General features: G+C 39.1%; 1 protein-coding gene across 23 annotated transcripts in view; it reads left to right on the top strand.

The window, feature by feature from the left end:
* EPB41L3 (erythrocyte membrane protein band 4.1 like 3) overlaps window positions 1-26,415 on the top strand; it is a 240,164-nt gene extending 213,749 nt beyond the window's left edge. For 5 of the 23 annotated variants that reach the window (XM_030810711.1, XM_030810705.1, XM_030810704.1 and 2 more), the window contains 15 exons: window positions 1,523-2,083; window positions 7,368-7,421; window positions 10,245-10,280; window positions 10,481-10,546; window positions 11,015-11,206; window positions 17,739-17,813; window positions 18,187-18,285; window positions 19,395-20,129; window positions 20,643-20,765; window positions 21,360-21,728; window positions 22,458-22,589; window positions 23,083-23,181; window positions 23,671-23,751; window positions 24,025-24,141; window positions 25,327-26,415. In XM_030810711.1, coding sequence (XP_030666571.1) covers window positions 1,523-2,083; window positions 7,368-7,421; window positions 10,245-10,280; window positions 10,481-10,546; window positions 11,015-11,206; window positions 17,739-17,813; window positions 18,187-18,285; window positions 19,395-20,129; window positions 20,643-20,765; window positions 21,360-21,728; window positions 22,458-22,589; window positions 23,083-23,181; window positions 23,671-23,751; window positions 24,025-24,135 — 2,733 coding nt within the window. In that variant the 3' untranslated portion in view covers window positions 24,136-24,141; window positions 25,327-26,415. The remainder of the gene's footprint in view (window positions 1-1,522; window positions 2,084-7,367; window positions 7,422-10,244; window positions 10,281-10,480; window positions 10,547-11,014; window positions 11,207-17,738; window positions 17,814-18,186; window positions 18,286-19,394; window positions 20,130-20,642; window positions 20,766-21,359; window positions 21,729-22,457; window positions 22,590-23,082; window positions 23,182-23,670; window positions 23,752-24,024; window positions 24,142-25,326) is intronic. The other 18 variants (XM_030810713.1, XM_030810712.1, XM_030810716.1 and 15 more) reach the window with 14 other exon arrangements.
* Window positions 26,416-26,840: the final 425 nt, after the last annotated feature.

The raw sequence follows: 26,840 nt of genomic DNA, 5'->3' as shown, positions 1-26,840 counted from the left end.
CTCACCTCCATGCTGGAGGACAGTTGTCTTCATGCAGAAGTTAGCGTGTAGCAGCTACATTATTCTTAGTTGAATGAGATTTGTGCAGATTCCTGTTTAAAGTGCCATCTTTAATGTCAAATGCGAATGTGTAGGAAAAGACATACTTGTCTCATAGTAAAAAGAGACCCTTCAAATGCCGAAGAGCTATAATTTTATTTGTGCATTTTCTTTCCCTCATGCCTCAGATGTAACTTTATTTGTGCATTTTCTTTCTGTCGCTATATTTACCACTTCTCCCCAAATCAGGATTGCATAACCACACAAGGCAGGCTGGGTAATTTCCATGCTGTCAGGCCACTGGGCAAAACACATACATACACACACGCAGTGACACAGACATCAGCAGGAGTCTAATTACTTTCAGGCTTGGACTTCCTGGCCTGCAGCAGCTGCTGTACCTGCCCAGGTCCTGCTTGGGGCTTGCGTGCTTTCCTTCCTCCCCTTCTTGTCCAGCGGCCCCTCCACCACCTGCAGAGGAAACTGGCCCTGGTCGTGGAGACTTCCAGGACCCAGAGAGAAGGGGAACTACTTCAGCTGCCCCATAAAAGCTTGAGCTCACCAGGGGAGCACTTGTGGAAAACCCTGCTTTTATCATTGTATTAAGGACTCAAACCGAAGATCTAAACATGCCCTTTATCTGCTAAGAAAAATCAGAAGGCTGGGAAATTGTATCTTTCTATTATTATGCATCATAAAGTAAATACTGGCAAAGCATGTTACAAGAAAACACATTGTTTTTGCTAGTTAGCTTGTTGAAATCACTTGAGTTGAAGTTCCACTAATATCCTAAATAAAGGAGCCAAAATAGAGCTTTCAAGGGAACTTCAGTTCTTTTTGAGAAGTGAGATATTCAGAAATGCTAAGTGTCGAATCCCTGATTGTAACTACTTATCAGATAGGAGTGGGGCCAGAAACTTCTTAATTTGGAATGTAAACTCCTTGTTTTGGATGTAATTGAATAACCAGGGAAAGGACTAATGCTAGAGATTGTTTTTTTTTTTTTTTAATCAAAATCTGGATTGGATTTCATCTTCATTTTTAATCTAGCTGAACTGTATAGTAACAGCTGTGCTACCTGGAAATCAGGAGAAGGTTATTGAAAGTCTTCATTTTAAGTTATCAGATTTACTTATGTTTGCTCCCCAAAGCCTGAAACTTTCTAGAGTTGTTAGTCTAAAATGAAATTTTTTGACCATGTGAAATGTGTAGACTTTGGGATTGCCCACAAATACCTTCTGTTCTGAGTTTTTAAATAATTCCACCCGTATGTGATGGTCTCATGGGAGAAATGTAGCCGTTCGTGGCAACAGTGGCATGCAGCTTGAATACTTTAACATTCATGAGCAACCCTAGTGCTAAAATTTTTGTTTTAAAATTTTATATTGATACCCGTAAGAAAATTAACTAATTGCAGTTTTCTTTTTGTCCTTTTGCACCTCTGTTTGCTGCTTTCTGTCTCTCTCTGTCTCTTTCACATCAGTCACCTGGGCTTGGCACTGACTCATGTCCCTTGTCACCCCCATCCGCCCATTGTGCCCCCACATCTCCCACAGAGCTCCGTAGGAGGTGTAAGGAGAATGACGGCAAACTGCCAGGTTACGAGCCATCCAGAGCTGAGCACGTGCCTGGAGAGCCCGCCTTGGCCTCTGATGGCCCAGGGAGGCCTTACCTAGGGGATCAAGATGTGGCTTTTAGCTACAGACAGCAAACGGGCAAGGGGACCACACTGTTCTCCTTCTCCTTGCAGCTCCCCGAGTCATTCCCCTCCCTCCTAGATGATGATGGATACCTCTCTTTCCCCAACCTTTCTGAAACCAACCTCCTGCCCCAGAGCTTGCAGCATTACCTCCCGATCCACTCACCGTCCCTCGTACCCTGTTTCCTCTTCATCTTTTTCTTTCTGCTGTCTGCCTCCTTCTCAGTGCCATACGCTCTCACTCTCTCCTTCCCTCTGGCTCTGTGCCTCTGCTACCTGGAGCCCAAGGCGGCCTCCTTGAGCGCCTCCCTAGACAATGACCCGAGTGACAGTTCAGAGGAAGAGGTGTGTACCTCGGCATAGAACACGCTTCCCCTTCGTGTTCCGTGCTTGAGTCCGAAACAGTGTTAGCCGGCTGCTGCCATAGTGGTCCTACTTTCAGAGCCTCATTTATTGTCTGTGCCAATATGTTGAGGTTTCTGTGTGTTGGGGAGTCCAACCTGGGCCCCAGGGTTAGGCACAACACCATGTGGATGTAGCAGTCTGAGCCCAACCCGGAATCGTTCTGCTACCCACTGAGTTCTACGTGGGATGAAAGACTCAGCCAGAAGTCAATTTTATATAACCCGTCAGCTGTGTAAAAGATCAGGGCTAAGCTAAAGGTTCTGATCAGTTATGGTTTAATAAGTTAAATCACGTATAAGACAGATGATGAGTAGTTTTCAACTTAAATGACAGTCAAAGAGAGGTGGAAGGGTGCATCCCCGGAGGGGATGTATCATCATCACCTGGGTAGCTTTCTAAAGTTGCAAAGGTATCTCCTCCCTGGAGATCCTGAAATGTCCCCACCGCCCTCTGCTCATCATTGCCAGACAGTCATTGTTACTCACAGAGAGGTCGGTCAATAAGATCCTGCATTGTATTGTGTCAGAGCAGTTTAAAGCACCCACATGACATCAGTCATTGGTAAGGACAGAAACAGGCCCAGAAGCAACTGCATGCAGTGCAGCAGTGTTCAGACACAATCAGAAAAGGACTAAATTGAAGTTTTCAAACAATGTAAAGACAGGCTGAAATTTTACCAGTGCTAGCAATGCCAATACAGATAATATGACAGTGATTCTTTCAACTGCAGTATGAGTCTCAAAATCCCCCCATTTTCACAGTGTGGTAAGGCTGGGCCTCTGTGGCTGCCAGCCAGACATGGACTTAGTGGGGAAAGACCCTGAACTATCAGCCTCCATCCTTGAAGGCATGCTGCTGCAGGGCAGGCTCCTGTCCCCCACTCGAGCAATTGGGCGAGCTGACATGGTAGCCAGCAGTTTTTCCTGTTAATTGTTCTCCTTTCCCACTGCCACACAGCCCTGTGAACAGCCCAGCAGTTTCTCTTTCTCCAGGCTTCAAATAGAGTGCAGGAAAGAATAATAGAAGTTGCCACCAGAGGCCCCGGATGCTGTCATGCACGCCCCTCCCCACACCTGTCCCCAGGCTCCCTGCAGCCCTCCTGTTCCCACAGAACAAGAGCTGTTGTGATAGGAAAAAAAAGCAAAATACTCTTAGCATTTTTTTTAAAGTCACAAAGTCAAGGCAATGCTAAAAAAGGAAAGAAAGTCTAAATCTGTGCTCAGCTAGAAAGGCATAATTTGAGCTGCACCTGTGAGTATATAGTATTATATGTTGAGGGTGTGGGAGTATCTATATTTAGTGGAATTATGACCATTTCTTTGCAGCAGAAGGAAAAAATGTGAATGGTCTCACAGGTGTTTTAAGTAAAAGTCTACACTTTTAATAGATTTTGCACAAGAGACATTTTCAAGATTCTTGAGTTATATAATAACGATTTGCTCCAACTGATATAAATAACTTTTTATACATGGAAAATATTTTGAGAACTACTTGAAATCCTAGGCTTTAATATCACTATTTCTCATATTGGCAATATTATTAAATAGTGTTGGACTAGAACGTACTACAGTTAAGAACACAATATTGTCTACAAAGACAATTTTATTATTTATTAGCTGATTTCTAACATAGAGATATATTTTTCCTTTAACAGTGGAGTTAGTCATCAAGCTAATATAAGGCAAAAAAATTGCTGTTTTATGCTTTTCTAAATTCAAAATAAATATTTCAACTTTTATATAGCAAACCACACAGATCTTGTGCCTAATCCAGGGTATACATCTTGTTGTAATCAGTGCATGAGAATTAATGTTAAACTTGGGCATGTCTGCATTACATTGGCAAAACAAATCACAGCAGTTAATTGTTACAAGCTAGTGAACGTGTGATTGGAGCTTCCCAGTCATAACTGTCCTTGTTATTGCAAACCTCCAAAACCATGAATTAGCACTGACCACTGGAGTCTTCATCACCCTTCTCCGCAGCCCTAGGCAGCCTATATGATAGCTCTCCTGCCATCAGACTCTGTAACTAGCCATCTGTTCAGTGTTGTCTCTTGAAGTGTTAGGAGCTGTGCATTCTAGTTCAGGCTGAGCTAAAGAACTCATATTGAGGTCATTCTGGTCTGTTTTATTTAAATTGCCATTTGCTTACATGGCCTGATTTAATCTCTAGGCCTGAAGCACTGTAGCAGCTACACTGAGTGACTTCTTTTTTTTTTTTATTATTATACTTTAGGTTTTAGGGTACATGTGCACAATGTGCAGGTTTGTCACATATGTATCCATGTGCCATGTTGATTTCCTGCACCCATTAACTCGTCATGAGTGACTTCTTAACATACAATTCAGCCTTGTCACTTTCGTTTTGCCAAGTCAGTACTAATTAATTCTTTTTAAATATTGTATCGTCATTGCTTACATTTTTAACATGCTATGGTGGCTTATTTCCAGCCTTTCTAAGAGTGAAATCCAGTATAAAAAGGCTTCATCATTTCACATTATAAAGCTGTTGACCAGTCATGTCTTTTCTTTTGTACTTTCAGAATGGTCAAATAAGAAGGGGCAGGATATCAAAATATCCCATCAAGAAACATGAGATGAACTTACCTCCCCAAACCATAAAATGCAATTACATGTGTATTTCTGAGTAATTTTTTGATAATACAAAGAAAAATAGAGATGAGTTCAAATCAAGAGGAAGAAAAATTAATTAACTGACTTATAACATTTTAAATTACATAAACATAGTATTATATGATAGTTTATGATATGCTATATATTTGCAGTTTTATGTAGTCATCATACATTATAGAAATACCAGTTGCTATAAAAACTGCTTTATTCAGCCTTATTCATTTATTGACTGTTGATCAGGCACTATGCTACTGACTGACTGACTAAATGCCAAGTAGGAATTCAAGAAATTTTATGTATGGACTATGCTATTTGTGTATGGCTGAGAAAAATAGGAATAATTATATAATTATTATAGGCATTTTTTTTTTTTTTTTAGCTCTGAGTGTGTCAGGCATTATACAGAGCACTTAGTATCCATTACCCAATACAGTTAGGGCTGTTATTTTCTCCATTTTATGGGAAGAAAACTGAGATTAAAATATAAAAGGTACCCAATGTGCCACAGGTTTGAACAGAAAGGATTTGAGCTCATGTTCATCTGACGTTAAACCTTTCCCTCTTAACGACCACTGTCCCCTAATGCTAAAATGCTTGCAAGTGACTGAAGTAAATTTTAAAACCACAAGGGAAATAAGCTAGATAGGAGGAGAAACACTTTCAAGAATTTTAGAAGTGTTTGACACAACTAATTAGAACACTAAATGCAAGTCATTCCAGCTGGGCGTGCAGTGGCTTACCCCTGTAATCCCAACACTTTGGGGGGCCGAGGCAGGCGGATCACTTGAGGTCAGGAGTTTGAGACCAGCCTGGCCAATATGGTGAAACCCTGCCTCTACTAAAAGTACAAAAATTAGTCAGGCATGGTGGCATGCACCTATAGTCCCAGCTACTAGGGAGGCTGAGGCATGAGAATCACTTGAACCCAGGAGGCGGAGGTTGCAGTGAGCCAAGATTGCACTACTACGTTCCAGCCTGGGTGACAGAGCGAGACCCCGTCTAAAAAAATAAAACACTAAGTGCAAGTCATTCTTATTTATTCTTGAAAGCCTAAGATCTTTGAGTTATTCTCTACACTGGAACAAATAACTGGTCTCTCTTACTAATTCAAACTGGCCTTTCCCAGGGCTGTCACTCGGTACAGCCATACTAATCCCATAGCAAGCAGTCACCTTTATATGAAAATTAACAGCCACCTCCTGCCCCCAGTTGTTAACCAAGCTGGTCAGGTCATGAAAATGGGTCAACACGCTTTCCTTACCAACCTACAGAAAATTATTTTCCGCTTACACTTGGTAGCAAGGGTGCCAGAATGGTGTCCTCAGGTACATGTGCTGAGCGTGTGTTCAGCCTCCCTTTCTTTTAGGAGTATGTAACATGAAACGTGGCTAGTGCCAAGAAATCAGCGTAGCCAGAGTTTAGTTTTGTCAATGGAAACAACACTGTCCCAGTTGTCCCTTCTTGACATTTCTTGTTCTTTGTAGTGGGAGGTTATTTTAAGAACCAGATTCACCATCATAGACTCCCCTCCCATTTTGATTTTTGTTTTCAAAATACTAATCACAAATATTTGATCAAGGGAACTTTATTAATGATAGTTGATATCTGTGGAGGGAAAGTCAGTTAATATTAGGACATTTAGATGTCCATGGCTCTACTTGAGAGAAAACAGTTTTTAAGTCATAAACCCCTGTGAAACAGATTAAAAACCAGTCCTGAAATTACTATTCTCATTCTCCTCAAAACCTAGGCTCTGTCAAATGCTGTGCTTTGTTTTATTTGTTTCTAAGTAGATGTTTCTCTCTTTCTCTTTCTCTGTCTATTGTTTTAACAATTATTATTATTTGCTTCATTTGAATGGTATTTTTGGAGCAAGATGTTTAAATACATACTTTAATATACTTCTTTATATTGGAGGGTGGGGCAAAACAAACATAACATGTAGTCTTAAAAAATATCTAGTTAGCAACACTACTTGAAAATTGAGTTATGTTTTTCCCATAAAAAATATATGCCTGTGAGTCACTGGCATGTGCCTTTTATAATTGACAGGTAATGCTGACAGCCTGATGGCCTTAGACGGATATAAATTATCATAATCATATAAATGAGAGGCTGAAAGTCCAGTGACTGTTACAGTAGCTTTTTCTGTAAATTGACATTTTCATTTACCTTTCAAATATGAAATATTACTAGAATAAAATATATATAAACATCAATTTTATTTGCATTAAACATTTTAAGGAGATCTTGCTTGAGGTTTTTAGTTAAAAGTTGGAGGAGGGGTGTGGGGATGACAAATTGGTTTCCCTGAGACATAGAACCAGACAAGTCAGTGTGGCTCCCCAGCTCCTGCAGGCTGACTGTGCCTCAGGTCTTCCTATGAGTTGGCTCTGTTGATGACACCTAGCCCTGGCCCTTCTGTTGCTTTGCTTGAACCTGTGTTCTTGTGAGAAGGTAGTATGACACAGAGAAATCAGAGAGAAAGAAAATGACCTGTCTGACCTGTGCCAGAGCGTGTTTGACCAGGTGGTTTACTTTCTGTCCCTGCCTTCCTCCTGGAACCTGATCACTTCTGTGGTCAACAGACTGACAGTGAGCGCACGGACACCGCAGCCGACGGGGAGACCACCGCCACTGAGGTTGGTATTGTGGCTGAGAGTGGCTGGTAGTGGCGTACTGAAAATGCCTTGTGGGGTGGCTCTGTGTTTAAGAACTCCACATATGAGCTGTTGTAATGGAGATCAGTTCTAACTTTAACAGTAGGAGTTAAATATGTATTTTGTTGTCTAGACCAGTGGTTCTTAAACTCTGGCCTACATCAGAATTACCTGGAGGATTCCAGCCTCATGTTTCTCATTCAGAAGAGCTGGGGGGTGGACTTGAGAATTTATATTTCTAACAAGTTCCCAGGCGATATTGACTCTGCACATCTTAAGACATATTTTGAGAACCACTTGCCTAGACTGATAACACTTTTTTTTTTTTTTTTTTTAGAAAAAAATTCTATCTCAAATGAGAGGCTATCGACGTATAATAGAATGAATGGGAAGGTCACAATTAACTAGTATTTTGGCTTGATGCAGATATATTTTTAATTCCCCAATGGTGAAATAATTATTGTCAAAATAAGACTTACCTTACTCATTATTGTAGCCTTTGACTATAGCCTCGGTCACTCATAAGAAATGAATTTTCAAATTACTGTTAGTACTTTATTTTTTAAAAATGTAATCACATTAAATAGTGATAGAAGATATACTGTAATTTCTCATTTTTTCTTTAGAGTTAAACACATTAAATGTGTGTGTGTCTGTGTGTGTGTGGCTTATATTGTTTTTCAAATCTTCTCTACCATTAAGTAGTTAAAATATCTTTAAAAATATTATCTGTACTAATGGAAGTCAAGACGTTTATCGATGTTAATTTGGCTACTTTTTACTAGCAGAATTTAGTTTTTACTTTGTAATAATGTTTATTTTAGGTTGTTTTTGTGTTTTTTTTGCATCGTCCTATTATAATAATTTTTCTAGTTGGGTATTTAGAAAAAACTAAAAATGTTGTAAGTGGTATCTGTATATCACTTAATTGAAAATATCTTTGGAAAAAATTTTTCATGATGGCGTTTTATTAGGTTTCTTTCTTTAGAAATGCCAGAGTTCAATCCAAAGCTTGAAAATCATAATTTTTTAACATTAAAGATGATATTGTTAAAACTATTATGCAGATTCTTTTAAGCAATCACATATAAATCTATTACAAGTTGGTAATTTTCTTTGCCAACTATAACAAAGCTACACCTTGATTTTGTAAGAGTTAGTTACGTGTAGCCACAGGGTAGTACACCCAGTAAGTTTCATTGGAATCTTAACGTGTGCTACAAATGAAAAACATTTTAATAATAATAACTTAAACTTCTACAGTAGTTTTAAAATGTGTTATATAACATTTAAAGCATGCAAGGGAATACCTATGACATAGGTAGATTATGAAGCTTAAAAATAAAACGAAGAGCTGTGAACCCCCTATGCACTGAAGGATAGGCGTGTCACCAGCACATTAGCGCTGTGTTTAAATTTCCTGTTTGTCCCGTGATACTGATGAAACTCTTTCCCTTCTATAGATGGCCAGCACAACAGTGGTCAGTGTAGAATATGAAGAGTAAGCAGTCTTGTCCTCACTGGCAAATAAGAAGAGGGAGACCTAAATAGACTAAATGATTTTCTTAAGGCACCTGACTTGGTGTGATCCTTTTCTCACCTAGAATTTCATTCTGGGTCTCCTCTTCTAGCACAAGGGCATAAAGCCCCAGTCCTGAGTCCAAGAGCCATAGTGAGAGACACAGCTTCGCCACTGCGTACACATGTGGCTTGGCCTGCTTACTAATTACTGATACTCAGACAGCAGTCCAGGGATTAGACTGCTCTTTGAAATTAGAAAAATCAGGAGAATGAGGTGGCTTTGGGATAACTGTATTTTTTCAAATCTCAAAAATTGTCCTGTCTAAAACCTTTAAAAGAAATCATGCTGTTGTTGATAGTAGTTGATTTCTCTTTTTTTAAAAAAAACTTTCTTACTTGCCCCATATTTGTCTTCTCCCCTCCCGAATTTGTTCTTAACTATGTACATTCAAGAAAATTGGCCGGGCGTGGTGGCTCCCGCCTGTAATTCCAGCACTTTGGGAGGCTGAGGCGGGTGGATCACTTGAGGTCAGGAGTTCAAGACTAGCCTGGTGAACATGATGAAACCCTGTCTCTACTAAAAATACAAAAAATTAGCCAGGCATGGTGGCAGGCACCTGTAATCCCAGCTACCCGGGAGGCTGAAGCAGGATAATTGCTTGAACCCAGGAGGTGGAGGTTGCAGTGAGCCGAAATCATGCCATTGCACTCTAGCCTGGGCAACAAAGTGAGACTCTATCTCAAAAAAAGAAAAAAGAAAAGAAAATCAAGGTCTCAAGAAACTTTAAAATGTGGGAACCTCTGTGCAAAATTCTTCATATTCTTTGAGCATGGGTTCTCTGGTCTACAAATTGGGAATCATAATCACTAACCTCATTGGGCGGGATTCATACACAACACATGAGCTCTCATTATTGTATCATCATAGCTATTATTACAAATTTTAATTTTAATCTGGCTCCCCCCACTTCCTGAACTATTTCTAATGTTCATCAAGAACAACCTGCCACACCCTTGCTGTCACCTTCTCAACCACGTGTGTCTGCTGGTCAAAATGCCAAAGACCCACCAGGCAAGAACTCTCACTCCTATATTCCTGTATTCTTATTAAGCTTCCTAATTGTGTGTGAGAATGTTGTGGTTTGTGTATAAGAAAGAAGTGGCATCCATATGCAAGAGCATACGTGTGCCCACATTTAGCAAGTCTATGTAGACCATAGTTCTTCAATCTTAGAGTAAATTGCATGTAAGACTTTATTTCCCACTCTTTCTTGATGCTGGCAGTCGGACCAGGAGGAAGATGCAGAGCTCAAGGCACAGGTAGAAAATTAAAAATAAAACAAACAACAACAACAAAAAATACAAACAGTGTGTGATAAGTCATTGTTTGTCTACAGCGTTCAGATCTTTCAGCATGCTCTGTAGCCGGTTACCATGTTGTTGGTGCAGTGTGTAGGTTGGCATTTGTTCCCTTGACGACTGTGTCCCTTACTTTTCCCTTTCTTCTCCACTTTTTTCAGAATAGTCTGATTAAACGAATAAAGGGTGAAAATGTGTATGTCAAACATAGTAATCTTATGTTAGAGGTTGGTATTGGTATATACCAGTGCATGTTTGTGTGTGTTGTTTTTCTTTTAGTGTAATACCTGTGGGCTTGTACTGTGATGCATGAACTGTGTGCTCATCTGTTAATAAGTGGGGATGACTTCTCAGCTTCTGATTCGTTATTCTCTCCTAGATATAGATCCCTTTTCCTGTGGGTATATTTATTTTAATTCTCTCAGGATACATGTGAATTGTACTCTTTATAGTTTACCTCCTAAAATTCTTTTGGTATTCATGTTTGTGTGAACTAGATTTTTTTTTCTGTTTCCTTTCCATGGGAAAATCACATTTTCACCAGAGTGTTTGTGGTAGTGCCATGAGCCTTTATCAACATTTTGTTTTATTTTGACTACTAATAAGATTGACATTACTTTAAAAGCAAACAAAAGAGCTGAAAGGAACACAAATGTAAAACATTGACTGTTGGATACTTTATGTTCTGAATATAGGAGCTAGAAAAAACTCAAGATGACCTGATGAAACATCAAACCAACATTAGTGAGCTGAAAAGAACCTTCTTAGAAACCTCAACAGACACTGCCGTAACGAATGAATGGGAGAAGAGGCTTTCTACCTCCCCCGTGCGACTGGCTGCCAGGCAGGAGGATGCCCCCATGATCGAACCACTTGTCCCTGAAGAGGTCAGTAGTCAGGCTTGTGGTCAGACTCGTATTCTGTTTACCCGCCTTCCTTCTCTACAGGGTGTGGAATTGCATTTGACAATCTTCTGGGTAGAAAATCTCTCTTCCTACCTATGTTTAACCTGAGCTGAGATGTTCAGTGCTCCAAAAGAAAACTGCAAAGTAAAATTGTTAAAGTGGCTGAGGAGTGAGTAATAACATCAGATGGTTCTTAGGGCGGGAAGCCACAGGGAGACTATCGTGAAAAATCAGCTGATTCTGACCATAAACCTAGATTTTATAGCTGAGAGAAATCAGGGTATTCTCTTCATGCATTGACACGTTTTCCGCATATGCTTTCTACTTTTGCCTTGAGAAACACTCTGAAAACTTGTTCTCATCAATTCTAAGATGAGGCCCATTGAGATTGTTTGACTAAATGGTAACCTGAAGTTGCTGGCATTTCAGGACAATTTTACTCTGAGATATTACGCCAGGCTTTTATTGGTATAACAAGAGTTTTATTTGATTTTTATTTATAACTGATTATCTTAATTGATTTATATTAAGTTTTTTGTTTTTTGTTTTTAAGACAGTGTCTTGCTGTGTCACTCAGGCTGGAGTGCAGTGGGGCGATCTGGTCTCACTGTAGCCTCCGCCTCCCAGGTTCAAGTGATTCTCCTGCCTCGGCCTCCCAAGTAGCTGGGACTACAGATGCCCTTCACCACACCCAGCTAATTTTTGTATTTTTAATAGAGACGGGGTTTCACCATGTTGGCCAGGCTGGTACCAAACTCCAGGTCTTAAGTGATCCACCCACCTTGGCCTCCCAAAGTGCTGGGATTACAGGCATGAGCCATCACACCTGGCCAAATTTATAATCAGTTCCTAGTAGGTGTTTTATGGGGAAAGTAGTGGCCAGAAATTTTTTTTTTAAGTAAGGTTATTTCACATGCTTTGGCTGTACATTTAAAGAGATTTTTTTTTTTTGAGACAGAGTTTTTTTTTTTGTTTTTTGTTTGTTTGTTTGTTTGTTTGTTTTTGAGATGGAGTTCCTCTCTGTTGCCCATGCTGAAGTGCAGTGGCATGACCTCTGCCTCCTGGGTTTAAGTGATTCTCTTGCCTCAGCCTCCTGGGTAGCTGGGACTACAGGCATGCGTCACCACACCTGGCTAATTTTTTTGTATTTTTAATAGAGGTGGGATTTCAACGTGTTGGTCAGGCTGATCTCAAACTCCTGACCTCAAATGATCTGCCCACCTCAGCCTCTCAAGGAAGCTCTTTTTAAATGTACAACCAAAGACTCTGAGGATTCAGCTGGTGTTACTTCAGGGCTCCCATTGTGCGGGAAGCAAAAATTACTGTAGTGCTAACTTGACTGTCTACTGTTAGACATCATGTTGTTTTATCTCTGTTTCAAAAAAAGTAGTTTTTGAAAACTTCATCTTTTTTAGCATTGTATTGGTTAACCTCCTTTTCTATAAGACCACTTTATTGGGAAATATTTGTTCAGGAAGCTGACACAGAATAGAACATTAAAACTTAGGCTTTGGTGAAAGAAAAATTCTTTAAACAGTGGTCTATTTGCAGGGCTTAAGTCCTTGCAGTAAAAATAAGAATTCAATTACACTTATTGTTGATCATGTTCTAAACCTTTGAAAGCTGTTTATCAAAAGTAATCAAGAACTCACTATCACTATGTTCATGGCAATCCCAAACCTAGCTAATAAAAAATAGGTCTATATCCATTTGAATTACTTAAAAAGGACGCTTTGATGCAGAATAAATGAAAAGTACGATTACCAACATATTCTTGTACCATTAAACTTTAGTTCCATTCAAACTACTGAGTTTCAAGAGACAAATTTCACATTCAGACTGATTTAAATATAATAGTCCTTGACAATATTAAGTTATGCTCTCATGAATTTTATTGTAATTGGTTAAGTTTGGCTTACCCTATTTCTACTATCTCTTTTGGAGATAATTTACTGGCTCTAAAGATACCAGATACCGGATTAAGTTACAAAAACACAAACTAAATAGCCACCCTGAACAAAACAAAACAAAGCAAAACTAAATGCTAAGTGATGGCCACTTTGAATGAAAGTTTAGGGAACAACTTAGAGAATTTAAAGGGTGGTGCTAATAAGGGAACTTCATAAGTCTAGGCCATTAGACTAGTAAGATATATATATATTTTTACATTTATAAAACCCTAAACCTTAGAGAATTAACATTTGATAAGCCCAAGGATGTTAATAATTTAAGGAGTATTTTGAATATACTGAACTTTCCCTGGATATTAATGCTTTTTCTCCAGAAAAACTGGAGAAGGCCAAGAAAGGGTTTTTTCAACGTAATTAAGGAAGAAAAACATGCCCTCTGCAGAATGGCAAAGCAGTTTGGTTATTTAAACTGGAGAAGAGCAAAGGCTGGCATACTCACTGTTGTCAGCGTCTGCAGGGTGGTTTCGCAGTCCCTCAGTGCTCCGTCACACTGTGGATGGAGACTCGGCTCACTGCAAGCTCCGCCTCCTGGGTTCACGCCATTCTCCTGCCTCAGCCTCTCCAGAAAGAGCTTGACTGGATATAGAGAACTTGTTAGAAACAGGGCTGATTAATCCCGCTTATCAAAGGAGCCCTGAAAAGCATCTCAAAGGAGCTTCAAGTCCCAGGGGAAAAGGGATCTCTTTAGGTGTCAGGGTGCTGTGCTCCCCATGGCAGCAGGGCCAGGCAGAGTGGCCTGTCCTCTCTTCTACTCTTCACCAGGACCTCATAGTCATCATCCATGACATCAAGTTTATATTCCAATTGAGGGCCCTGTAGGTAGCCTTCAGAACAAACCAGAAAGTTCTTTTTCTCTAAATTATTGCCTATTTCTTTTTTTTTTTTTTTTTTTTTTTTTTTTTTTTTTTTTTTTTTTTTTTTTTGAGATGGAGTCTCGCTCTGTCACCCAGGCTGGAGTGCAGTGGCGCGATCTCGGCTCACTGCAAGCTCCGCCTCCTGGGTTCACGCCATTCTCCTGCCTCAGCCTCTCCAAGTAGCTGGGACTACAGGCGCCTGCCACCATGCCCGGCTAATTTTTTTTTTTTGTATTTTTAGTAGAGACGGGGTTTCACCGTGGTCTTGATCTCCTGACCTCGTGATCCGCCCGCCTCAGCCTCCCAAAGTGCTGGGATTAACAAGCGTGAGCCACCACGCCCGGCCAAATTATTGCCTATTTCTATATTAAAACCATGGCTTCTGTTATTTTTGTGTGTGAAAAGCACAAAAGATAATTTTATCCTTTTTTTAATCGTTTGTATGTTATGCACATAGAAAACATACTGGTTTATAAATATATAACCAAACAATTTTTATTTTGGAGGGGATATTTTTTAAGTAAGTTACTAATTTGATATTACTCTATTTTATAATAAAGCCTACTTCAATTAAACAGTAGTCAACCAGTTTAGAAAGAAATCCAGTTACTTCTAAATGGAAATATTTAACTCAATTTTTAAAATTGACATCTCTGATAAGGTAGTGGTTATTTTGTGTCAGAATCAGAAAGGAACTTAGATTTGGTGACCCCAAACTTATGACTTCCCAAAGCTTAGTTGTTGTTGTTGTTGTTGTTGTTTTGTCTCAGTGACAAAATGGTACTTTGAAGAAAAAAACTAAAGATCTCTTTTAATGTTACCATCTTTTTTCTTTATTTTGTTGTATCTATAGTAGTTGAATTGTTATAATAATTATTTCTATAAAATGCTACCAATTTATGAACAATTCGAAGAAAATTATAGTTAGAATTATATACAGCAAGCTAATAATGATGATTATGTTCTGAGAATTTTATGTTTGTTTCCTATATAAAATGGAAATTTGATTGCCGATTGTTTCAAGTTTCAGATATTTGAGTTAACAGCAGACAAGTAGCAAGGATGCCCCAAAGCAGCAAATAATATCTGATTCTCATTTGCTTTAGAAAATAGGCAAATAATCCCACACACAGGGCCCACCAAACATAGGAAGGGTAGACATGTGGTATGTACAGCGTGCCAGGTATATCCTCTGTCCACAAACCTTTCCCATGACAGCCTTTCATGATGTATCTAAGCCTTGTCCATGTTAGAGTTATATTCCTTAGTGGTTACTTGAATACCAAAAGTTTCCAAATCACAATAAAAAAAGCAGTACCTGCTAGTATGTATGCTGCGCCGATATTGTCCTCTCTTTCATAGGAGTGGTAGTTTTACAGGTGTGTTCACTGTACAGTAATTCCTTGAGCTAGACGATTACTATAGTGAGTTCCCATGATTTGCAAATTCTGTATTTGCAAATTTACCCATTCCCTAAAATTTATTTGTAGAAACCTTTAATCGCCCAACAGGAAATGACACTGTTATAAATTTTGTGTGCCAGTATAGGGCAATTGTTTTCCAATTACGATATTAAGATTAATAACTTATAATGTTTAACTAAATGAAATGGTTGGGCTATATATCTGACTATATCCTAACCCCTGATAAAAGTGAATTTTTAAATCACCTTTTCTTTATCAGTACCTCTTCACTTCTCCATTAACTAGACCAACTGTATTGGGAGGTTGACCATATATAGAATTACATTTTAAAATCTCCCTATGTTACCTGTTTATGTTATTGGACATACACAGTTTGGAATGTAGACACTGTTAATATTTTCAATTATAAGACATAGGCATTTTTTAAATTAGTTGGTTTCAGACACCAGGATATGCTGAAAACCACTGTTTTGCTGGGGGTTTTGTGAAGCTTTTATCTTAGGAATAACATTTAGCTCAGTGATTATAATTAGAGACCTAGCACGGTTATTCTGAAAAGTACCTATAATTTTGACCTTTCCTTCCTGTTTCTCATTTCTGTTTGCAAAAGAGGCTATGATTAAAAGCTAACAAACAAAAAAGAAAAAAGGAAAAGAAACAAAATCCACATTTAATGATTCCACATGGTACATTTTATCTTTTCCAATACTGTCCTCCAAAATGCAACGGGATAGAGATTTTTGTTGCTTTTTTTTTCCTCCTCTGAAAATGGCTTGTTTCCCATTAGAAAGAGTCATTTGAGAATGATACTATCAAAATCTTTCAGTAGGTCCTGCAGAATATTCCAGATGTTCCCCTACAATCTCTTGCGAACAAATGATTAAATGTAGTACTGATAGATTTTTAGACAAAAAGAAATTTTAAATAGCTCTCATAAAATTACATTGTTTGTAATGATAAGATGTATTTTAAAAGTTCCATTCTTCTAGAAACTTTGAACTTTCCATCGTTATTTTTCAGTTAATCTTCCAAAATATCCTTTCTGTCCCTGCTCTGTGAAGTTGAACCTTGGTTCAACTTAGGCTTGGTAGCTAATGCATTGCCACCTGAATTGTGCCTATTTAATACTAGAGAAAAAAATAAAAAGTAGTTAAAAAGCAAAAAATGTGGCACATATACACCATGGAATACTATGCAGCCATAAAAAATGAAGAGTTCATGTCCTTTGTAGGGACATGGATGAAGCTGGAAACCATCATTCTCAGCAAACTATCGCAAGGACAAAAAACCAAACACCGCATGTTCTCACTCATAGGTGGGAATTGAACAATGAGAACACATGGACACAGGAAGGGGAACATCACACACCGGGGACTGTTGTGGGGTGGGGGGAGGGGAGAGGGATAACATTAGGAGATATACCTAATGCTAATTGACAAGTTAATGGGTGCAGCACACCAACATGGCACATGTATACATATGTAACAAACCTGCACATTGTGCACATGTACCCTAAAACTTAAAGTATAATACTTAAAAAAAAAACCTAATTCCTAACTTGAAATACTTAATATTTCTTAATTTTTTATGTTAAAGTATGAATTGATATACTTTATTTTCCAGCAAGATGTTTTGAAATTGACTTTAAAAAATTATTAACCATGTTATAAAAGTTCAAATAAAGCCATTGAGTATTTTTTGTTTAGTTTGGGACAATAAATCAATCCATCTAAGTATAACTGGGTTTATTTAAATTAGTAGCTAATGCAGTGACATTGTATGCATTTCACTACTCTGTAACAGGCAGCACCTAGATGGGGAATATAATAAGATACTTGTCAGAAATAGAAGTCAGCCTTAACTCCTAACTTAAATTTTTAAAAATTTCTTAATGTTTTATTTTAAATACCCACTTTTTAATACCAACATAAACATGGTTTAAATGCCAAGAACAAATGCCTTTATATTGTTCTTGTATGTTCTGTGTTTGTAGAAATGAAGAACATTTGAGCTATATAAACCCCAAAGTTAACCCCAAAGTTTCAGAAAATCTGAAGTCTTTGGAAAAAAATAAATTTTGAGGTAGTTTCAGATCATTTTCCAAATGCATAAACAATAATTTACTCCTTCAGGAAGAAAATGAATGAATATTATGAGAATATATGAGATGTTAGATATAATACAATGAAAGAACTCCCCTCCTAACTTGCCTTTTTGGAAACTGTCTACTTCCTCTTCTCCAACCCAACCCCCTTTATTCAAACAGACCAAAGAAGAAACAGAGATTTCTGAAAAAGTTATATTTTTGCAGCAAGGAAGCGCTCCATTCCTTGAGTCTCAGGTAAAAACCAAACATAAAGGATTTTCCAGAAGAAATTGGTCTTCAGACTTCAGTGTCATTAAAATGCTCTTAGTTTTTATTTTCCCTTTTACATTTATCTTGTTTAAAACCAAGGTAGGTACATAATTTTGATTTAGATTCTAGGGAAGGGAAAATTGAACTTTCTTAATATTTTAGTTATCAGCTATGCATCATTTCTTTATGGCTTCTAATCCAAGCTGATTTTTCTCTGTATGTTGTCATTGACTTACTTTCTGGTAATAATCTTGCTGAAATGTTGTTTTACTGCCTGTTTCTACCTGTAGAGTCGTGCTAATTTAGATGATGTTGATTGATTTTGAAAGTTCTGAATTCTTATTGGTTTCCCCACTAGCCAAGTGTGATAAAGAAAATGCAGGAAGGAGATTCTGCTGACTCTGTGGTTACTTCTCATCAAATAATTTTCCAGAAAACTGTCCCATCAACCCTAGAGGTTATTCTTTCAATTCATTTCATTTAATCTAGCAACAACATGTAGATCAATCTGTAGTGATTTTTTTAAAGGCACACGTATTTCTAGATTTAAGTTTTCAGGCAGTAATAAACACAAAAGTTTCCAGAAAACATCCTAGTTTAAAATGTAAACCAAGGCACTCACCTGCTCCTGGTTTGATATCTCTTCCCTCTGTAATCTGTTAAGCTATTAACCTACCTGGTCATATTGTATTATGCCTCCCTGAATACAAAAGTTTCTTAGCTTTCATTTCTTTTGCCTTATTGGAACTAACACTAAAGAAAGTGAGAGAGAAACTCCTGAGACAGTGAACTTCAGTTGTAAATAAGATTGGAGTGGGCACAATGGCATGTGCCTGTAGTCCCAGCTCCTGGGGAGGCTGAGATGGGAGGATCACTTGAGCCCAGGGGTTCGAGGCCAACCTGGGCAACATAGGGAGACCCCATTTCTTAAAAAAAATGTAAGACTCGAACAATATACAAATCACTATAAGAGGCTCTAATAGTGTCCTATTTGTGGGGAATATTTCATTACAATGCCTTGAACACAGTCACACTCAATATTTATTGAATAATAAGTGCTATTATGGATTCATTTCCCTGTATAAGGAAATACAATTTACAAATACGGAAACTATTTACATAAATTTGTAGAATGTTGGGAAGTTCTTTGTGATAACAGTATATGAAGTAGAGATTATATTTAATGAGGAAAACTTTTATCCCCACACATGTAAAGCTAAGTAACTTATAGAACAACATCAATAATGTTATTTAATCTTGAAATATAAAATGATCCAAAATTTATCATAAGAGCAAATCTGTTCTTCAAAAAATTTACTGCAAAGTATGTTCTAGTTTAAAGAAGTTGCAACTCTACCTACCAAATGTATTCTGAGCTGAAGTTTATAGTTTATCATTTCAGAGGAGAAGAGATGGCAGCCATGATTATTAGATAATAACATGAGCACTGTATGATCCCATCACAGACCTGCATGTAGCAGTTGCCCTGATTTTCTTAAAGGATTCTTATTTTAGAAATGAGATACCATCAGAATTTCTAATTTAGCTTTTATATTTCAAATATAGGGCACAGAGGATTGGGTTATTGTAGACAAAATACCAACTGAGGTAGTTGATGGTGATTTGAAAAAGATTGTGACTTACAAGGTGGTGACCGTGAGCAGTAGAACTGGTGGCCTCCCAGCTGACATGTTAAAATCTGGCACTATTAAAATGCAAAGCTTCGAAGACTTGGCTCGAGAAATGCAACTGAAAGAAGACAGCAAACAGAAAATATACACTCTAGGAAAATCCTATGACACTGTCTCCGGGAGAATTGTTACCATGACTGGGAAAGCTAAAGAGGGCGAGAAAGTGGAGCAGCCCTCCACTACAGAAGCACTTCAGAAAATGGAGAAAGAAATGCCAGAGTCCATGAAGATCATTCCCAGCCTGGCAGAGTATGAGGTCCTGGAAACCCTCGCTGATGAGAAATCCAAGAGAGGACCTGAGGTCCAGATGACAAAGCGGAAATTGTCCGAATCCCTGGCCCCCATCAAGGAGGCCGAGTCTCGCCGGCAGAGTCCTGAAGAAGATGACCTCAAGAAGGCTCCACAGCTGGAGAAGGATGTGGCCGTCCTCCCTGGCCTGGAAGGCAGACGCTTCAGCAAAACAGAGCAAGTGCCCGAGAGTGAGGTCTTAAAAGTGGGCCTCTTTGGTCCCCGAAGGAAGAGCCTGTCCGAATGGACATATTCCCAGGAACCAGCCTTTACCGTTGCTACTGCCCATTACGTTACTGAGTCGTCCGCCTCCCGAGTAGTGGTAACCAGTGTCGCTCATTGGGGCCACAGTTTGCAATTCCAGCATGACGGTTTTTGAGGCAGTCCCCTTCCACCCCAAACCTTTCCTTTTCTCTTGCTGCTTGGCTTTATGTTGAGAGCAGCCAACCCAGCTTTTTAATTTTTTTTTCATGGTTAAATCAATACCGCAGTGCAAAGTCAGCATTAAAACACTTTCCATTTTATTTCCAGCTCCCCATTCCCAAGATGTGATAGTGCTGCTGTGGCTTGTAATGAAGGGGAAAAAAAAAATATCTGCTTAAATCGGCGCCACCCTGATCCTAATAACCGTCTCTGCTTTACCAAACAAGAGCACCTGGTTTTCTATTTTATTTTCCATTCTTTTCTGTTTCCAAACTCTCTATCTGAGATTCCTTCATTCTTCCTCCTCCCTGTCTCCTCCGCCTACGATTTTGTCTAACAAGCTGTGAATGTTTATGTGCCTGAGTTTGTGTCTCTCTTTTGTGCTTGACTCTGCCTCTCTTTGTTCACTCAGACTAAGCAGTCTTCTGGGGAAAAGCTCATGGATGGCTCTGAAATCTTCAGTTTATTAGAGTCTGCGCGAAAACCAACAGAATTCATAGGAGGGGTTACTTCTACTTCTCAAAGCTGGGTTCAGGTGGCCATTTGTTTTCGTCCTTGGTGTTTCTGAATGTGCCTATGTGCCTTTCTTTACCTTTTTTTGGGTGCGAGTGTGTGTGTTGCATCCAGCTGGCTTTGCCTTCAGCATCTCAAAGGTGTCTTCACTTTATGGTCCTTTGTGCCTGCTTAGCATATCTGTCACATGCCTTTAGTTGCATCTCAAGAATGTACTTCAGTATTCAAAAGGCGATCATATTGAGAAACTTTAATAGAATTAAATATCTAAAAGCGTTATATCTCACCAGTTGAGTCTAAGAAAGCAGCAAAACCAATGTGAATGCGCTGCAATGCTTTGGTTTTTGTTTTGTTAATTGCACTTTATCCTGCCTTCCATTTGTTTTGTGGATGTCCTGAAGCAGCAGCACAGGTTCAAGTGCATGCACCAGGGGCAGGGGTAGGCATCAGAGATTTCAGTGGGAGGTATGAAAGCTAATTAATATTTTTCGTTAGTGTTTCTGGTTATAAGCACTTGATGCTGGCTTTAGACATCCTGGCGAGTGGCGGCTTTAGTTATTTTCTCACCTTTGGTTTATGGACAGTCACACTGATGCCACAATCTCTTCCCATGCAGAAAATGGAAACCAAGACGGAGTCCAGTGGAATAGAGACAGAACCCACCATGCACCACCTGCCACTTAGCACTGAGAAGGTGGTGCAGGAGACCGTGTTGGTGGAGGAGCGGCGTGTGGTGCATGCGAGTGGGGATGCTTCTTACTCGGCGGGAGACAGCGGGGATGCTGCAACACAGCCCTCATTCACAGGCATTAAAGGGAAAGAGGGCTCTGCCTTGACGGAGGGGGCTAAAGAGGAAGGAGAGGAGGAGGTCGCAAAAGCTGTCCTGGAACAGGAAGAGATAGCCGCTGCTTCCCGTGAGCGACAAGAGGAGCAGAGTGCAGCCATCCACATTTCAGAAACTTTGGAACAAAAACCTCATTTTGAGGTAACTAGTAGTTAATGTTACTTTTATCACTAAAATAAAACTGATATAGGATGCCTGGAAATTTAGATCAGCATAAAGGTGGAGCTAAGTTTAATTTTCTGCCTCTCCCATATGTATAGTGTGTTTCTCCTCTCATTTCCTTCTTTCATACCTATTAGGAGTCTCAACGCTGATTTCCAGCTTTGGGGTCACATGCAAACATATCTCTTAATTATTAATAATATAGCACCAGGAAATGGTTTCTACTCTCACTGAAATTATTATAATTGGCAGTAAAATTGGGAAATGCAAAGTTGGCCAAGATATTAGAAAATGTGATACATTTATTTCTGATCAGTGCACTTTTCCAGAAGCACCAAAACCATGTTTGCCTGGGTCCTAAATGCCAGAACTTTATTCTTTATCCTCTTTTATTGAGATTCCTGAAGTATTTGGGGAGTTAATGTCTCATTATTAGTTTCTTCTTTCTAAGAAGTTATTAAATAGAAAACTTTTTTTATTGCCTTCAAAATGTTTTGCTTTATTTGGAGCGTTTCATATAAAAATGCTATGAGAGTCCAGGAGACTGTTTGACATGTGCATGTTGTATGCCTCATTCCCCAGCTTACTCTCTACATAAACATTTACAGCATACTAACCTGTGCTTATAACCACCAAAGAGGAAAAGGAAGAAAACAATGTGTTCATGCAAACTATAACAGCCACTCTGCTTACTTCCCTTTGGCACAGTCCTCAACGGTGAAGACGGAAACCATCAGTTTTGGCAGTGTTTCACCGGGAGGAGTAAAGCTAGAAATTTCTACCAAGGAAGTGCCAGTAGTTCACACCGAAACCAAAACCATCACATATGAATCGTCACAGGTGAGATATTCTGTGAAGACCAGAGCCCTGGCTGCTCATTTCACCCCTCTATGGCCTAGTGTGTTTACATAGAACTGCACGATATTTGATTCATGAGACTTAGAGGATCCAAAAGCCAGACCATTTCTATTAAAAGTGATGCAATAATGGTCATTTTATTAGTGATCAGGGAGCAGCAGATGACTTAACCAAGTCTTTGTGTGTCTTGAAGTGTAGAAAAAGGCTCAGAAACCTGTTTCCCTAGCCGCAGAGAAAGAAAAATATTCACTCACCCATCCACCACTCACATTTCTGAAACCTTAGTTTTTTTAATGACAGTTATCTCTGGTTGCATGTAGTTCTTATTCTTGGGAGCAGCTTTCAGACTCTGAAGAGCATAATGACTGTATAATAGGAGATAGTGAAATTGTCATAATGCCTTAAATAACATAGCCAACTTCTGAAGAGCAGATGTGAGCACCTGGATGAGGGGTCTATGCCTCTGCTGCTTTAGGTCGATGCAGGCACAGATCTGGAGCCGGGAGTGCTGATGAGCGCACAAACGATCACATCTGAAACCACCAGTACCACCACCACTACGCACATCACCAAAGTAAGTGGAGTGAGAACCGAGAAGAGGATTCCTTGAGAGCGAGCTGGAGGAAGGTGCTTGTTCAGAACTCCTCACAGGTTGGGCTGCACAAGCACAAGGTGGCTTGACGCTCAGGATGCCAGGGTAGCTGCAAGGGGAGCTTTTACAAAGCTCTTGTCCTCATGTGCGAGTTCCCCTTTGCACTTGTCCTCATGTGCGAGTTCCCCTTTAGGAATATACATTCTGATACCCTAAGCTTAATGCTTACTCCAGTGCTTGGCACGTGGTAGTGTTCCAGAAACACGGGCCATCCAGACCCAAGGGCCTCCATTCTGTCCTCACCTCTGGAATTAAAAATGTTAAATAAGTGCCGTAGAACTCTAATTTCAATTCTCAAAGAATGAGTGATGTTACTTAATGCTGTTAGCATCTTCTGCCATTTCCCCCCACTGAACCATGATGGTTTCTCCCAGTGAATAAATTCATGAAGGTTCTCTATGTGTCTTGCAGACTGTGAAAGGGGGCATTTCAGAGACAAGAATCGAGAAGCGAATAGTCATCACGGGGGATGCAGACATTGACCATGACCAGGTAGTATGTGTGAGACGGTAAATACCCTGGCAGAGAAACAAAGAAAAACCTGTTGGTCCTACAGTTTCAATGCTATTCCTCTAGTCCAGCATGTATTCTGAAGAAAATTCCGAATTAACTTTCCAATATATGATTTATGATTCCTTTTGTAATCATTGTACCTCATTTGTAAATTGTGGATATAGATCTAGCTCATAAGTCTCCACCTCGCCACTGATCATGCATGTTCCACCTCCTTTTTGTTTCTGCCCTTCTGTGATTTCCCGGGGATAGGCGCTGGCTCAGGCAATTAAAGAGGCCAAAGAGCAGCACCCTGACATGTCAGTGACCAAAGTAGTGGTCCATAAAGAGACAGAGATCACACCAGAAGATGGAGAGGATTGACCAGAGGTAAGAGGTGATGCCGATTCTCTAGGCTTGCCTAGGCTGGCATGAGGCATGGGGCACTTCCCTCTCATCCTTCACCTGATCCCTCCTTTCCTCTGTTCTCTCACTGGCATTTGTTGGGCTGGTTACCAAGAGGATGGAGAATTGGTTTATGGGTTTGTCTCACATTTGGAGCTTCCATTCTTGTGGAGTTTTTGCGTGCACTGCCAGTTAGAGGATAAAGGAAGAGCAGAGTCTATGCTTGTGTGGTCTTCCTGGTGTTCCCTTTTATTCCATGGCCTGCACTCTTTCATTATCCAAATTTGTAATGTCAAATTTGATTTTACTTGCCATGTGGCCTAATCGGAACTAAGGCAGTTTTGCTCTGAGAGGCTCAGTTTGTGTGTTCCAAATACTAGGGAAATAATATATACCTCTTTCTCCTTCTGATGGCAACATTATCCCGTCGTAAGCTTTCTCTTCAACTGTGTTTGACTGTAGCCTGTTTATGCTTTTGTCTTTAGTTTTGTTTTTTAATTTGAAAGCTGAGCACTCACTTTCTTTTTGAATGTCTTATATTTCCTGTATTCTTTGGGATGATTTTTCTCCCTAGTGTAGCACTGTCTCAGGAGGAGGCAAAAAAATGCAGTCTTTTGGTCCTGTAGAAAGCATATGCCTTTCCAGTGACTGTTTGGCCAGCATCATGAGCAGACTATATCATCTATGTGAGCACAGACTTGTCATGCATACTCACCTGCCATTCAAGATCTCATGGGGCCATGAGCGTTTCTGAGAGGGCTTTGAATGCTGAATGCAGCAGTCGAGCGACTTGCACAACTTGGTGATGTGATAAAATGTTTAAGAGATTTAATATATTAGTAAGTTCTCTAACATCGGTTTAAGAAACAAATTGATGAGTGGCATCTCTTAAAAGACAAATACAAAAAATACTCATTTTACTCAAATGAATAATATATTTTGGAAGATAGCAAAAAAAAAAAAAAATTCTTCCATGAGCTTCAGCCACTTGGGCGTTGTTGTAATTACTTAAGAGAAAGCATATAATTGGCAGTGACTTAACGCTGGAATGTCATGGCATCTTGTCCAAATGAGCATTCTAACCTCCAGGATACTTTTTTTGTGTCCTTGATCTGAAAAAATCTTTCCGTTGTCTTCAAATGAGTAACTAATCAAATCTCTTTTTTGCAGGAATAACTTAGCTTGCACATGAATGCAGTCATGCAAACCATTAGGAAAACCAGAGCCTATATGGAGTTCCCTCTTCTAACCCAACTGACTTGTATCTGTCCGTGGAAAATTTCAGTCCAGAAGAATTGACCTTGACCATTAATAAAGACACTGGCAGAGAGATCTTCCCATAATAAAGCAATCTGATTCAGCATCACTAAACCGATAATGCATGAAGCAACGATAAAATTACAAAAGAGCAGCATTTTTAATTTTCACAAAATGTCTCAGTTTTCAGCTATATCTGCACGTTCATAACCAACAATATAAACCGTGATCTCATGTAACACATAAACAATCCATGCCTTTCATAGTTTATTATTATTAAAGTCAAACAAAATTGCAATTTCTTAGGTAACCTTTTATTTACAATAAATGAAGATTACCCTCAAATGCTAGAAGCTGTCTAGGTCCGTCCGGTGTGTCAGATTTTCCCCAGATTAGATGTGCCAATAACCAAGTTTATTCAGTAAACAACTTGTACTTGTTTCATCTGGTTTTATTACTCTTACCCATAAACAGTAATGACTGTCTGACCCTCTGGAAATATTTAATGCTTCCAATCTTGCTTTGTGTATCTCATTTAATTTGTTATAAGGTAGTACTGATTTTAGCATATTAATGCGATTTCTTCCTTGTTGTTTGCTTTGGTCTGTGTTCAATCCGGAGAGCTTAAATTGTCATTACTTTGGGAAGAAAACCTGTATTTTTGTTAGTTTACAATATTACGAAATTTCACTTCAGGAGAATCTGCTGGGCTTCCTGTGGCTTTGTTTTCTTAGTTTCTTTTTCCGTGTATTTTTTAATTGATTTTTCTTCTTTTACTTGAAAAGAAAGTGTTTTATTTTCAAATCCGGTCCATATTTACATTCTAGTTCAGAGCCAAGCCTTAAACTGTACAGAATTTCCACTGTAATTAAAACTATGTAGTGTTAGTTATAAATAGCCTTCAAAAAGAGAGATTCTCCATTACACGGTCACCTGCATCACAGCCCATGGTGAATGTATGTTTCTGCATAGCGAAATAAAAATGGCAAATGCACTGAAAGCTCTAAGTTTGTATGTTTAATAATTTCAGTATTGTATGTGTTTAGTCCAGAAGTAATATTTGCATGACATCAAAGGCCTTATTCATCTGCACAGTAGAGAGATCCTGTCTTTACAAGATTGAAAAAAAAAAAAACCCACAGAGTATACAGTATGCAGTATCTGTACCCTTTGAGGGATTGAAGATGGGAACAAAGTACATATATTTAAATATTTGGTTGCCTAAGAAGGCTTTAAAAAATACATCATTGAATCTCATCCTCAAAGTTTTAGGTTTTTTTTTTTTTTTTAATGAGACAAGGCTCTGCTATAAAACAGGGTTGCTCAGCCTACAATCTCATGACCCATTTTAACAATCGCTGTCCCCATCATCCATTTCCTTCATTATATCCACCTCTTCCCAGCCCAGCACATCTATTGCTCTGTTA

Source organism: Nomascus leucogenys, chromosome 4, assembly GCF_006542625.1.
Source record: "Nomascus leucogenys isolate Asia chromosome 4, Asia_NLE_v1, whole genome shotgun sequence".
NCBI classification, from domain to species: domain Eukaryota; kingdom Metazoa; phylum Chordata; class Mammalia; order Primates; family Hylobatidae; genus Nomascus; species Nomascus leucogenys.
The sequence above is the reverse complement of the archived record's forward strand: the minus strand, read 5'-3'. Positions and strand labels throughout refer to the sequence as shown.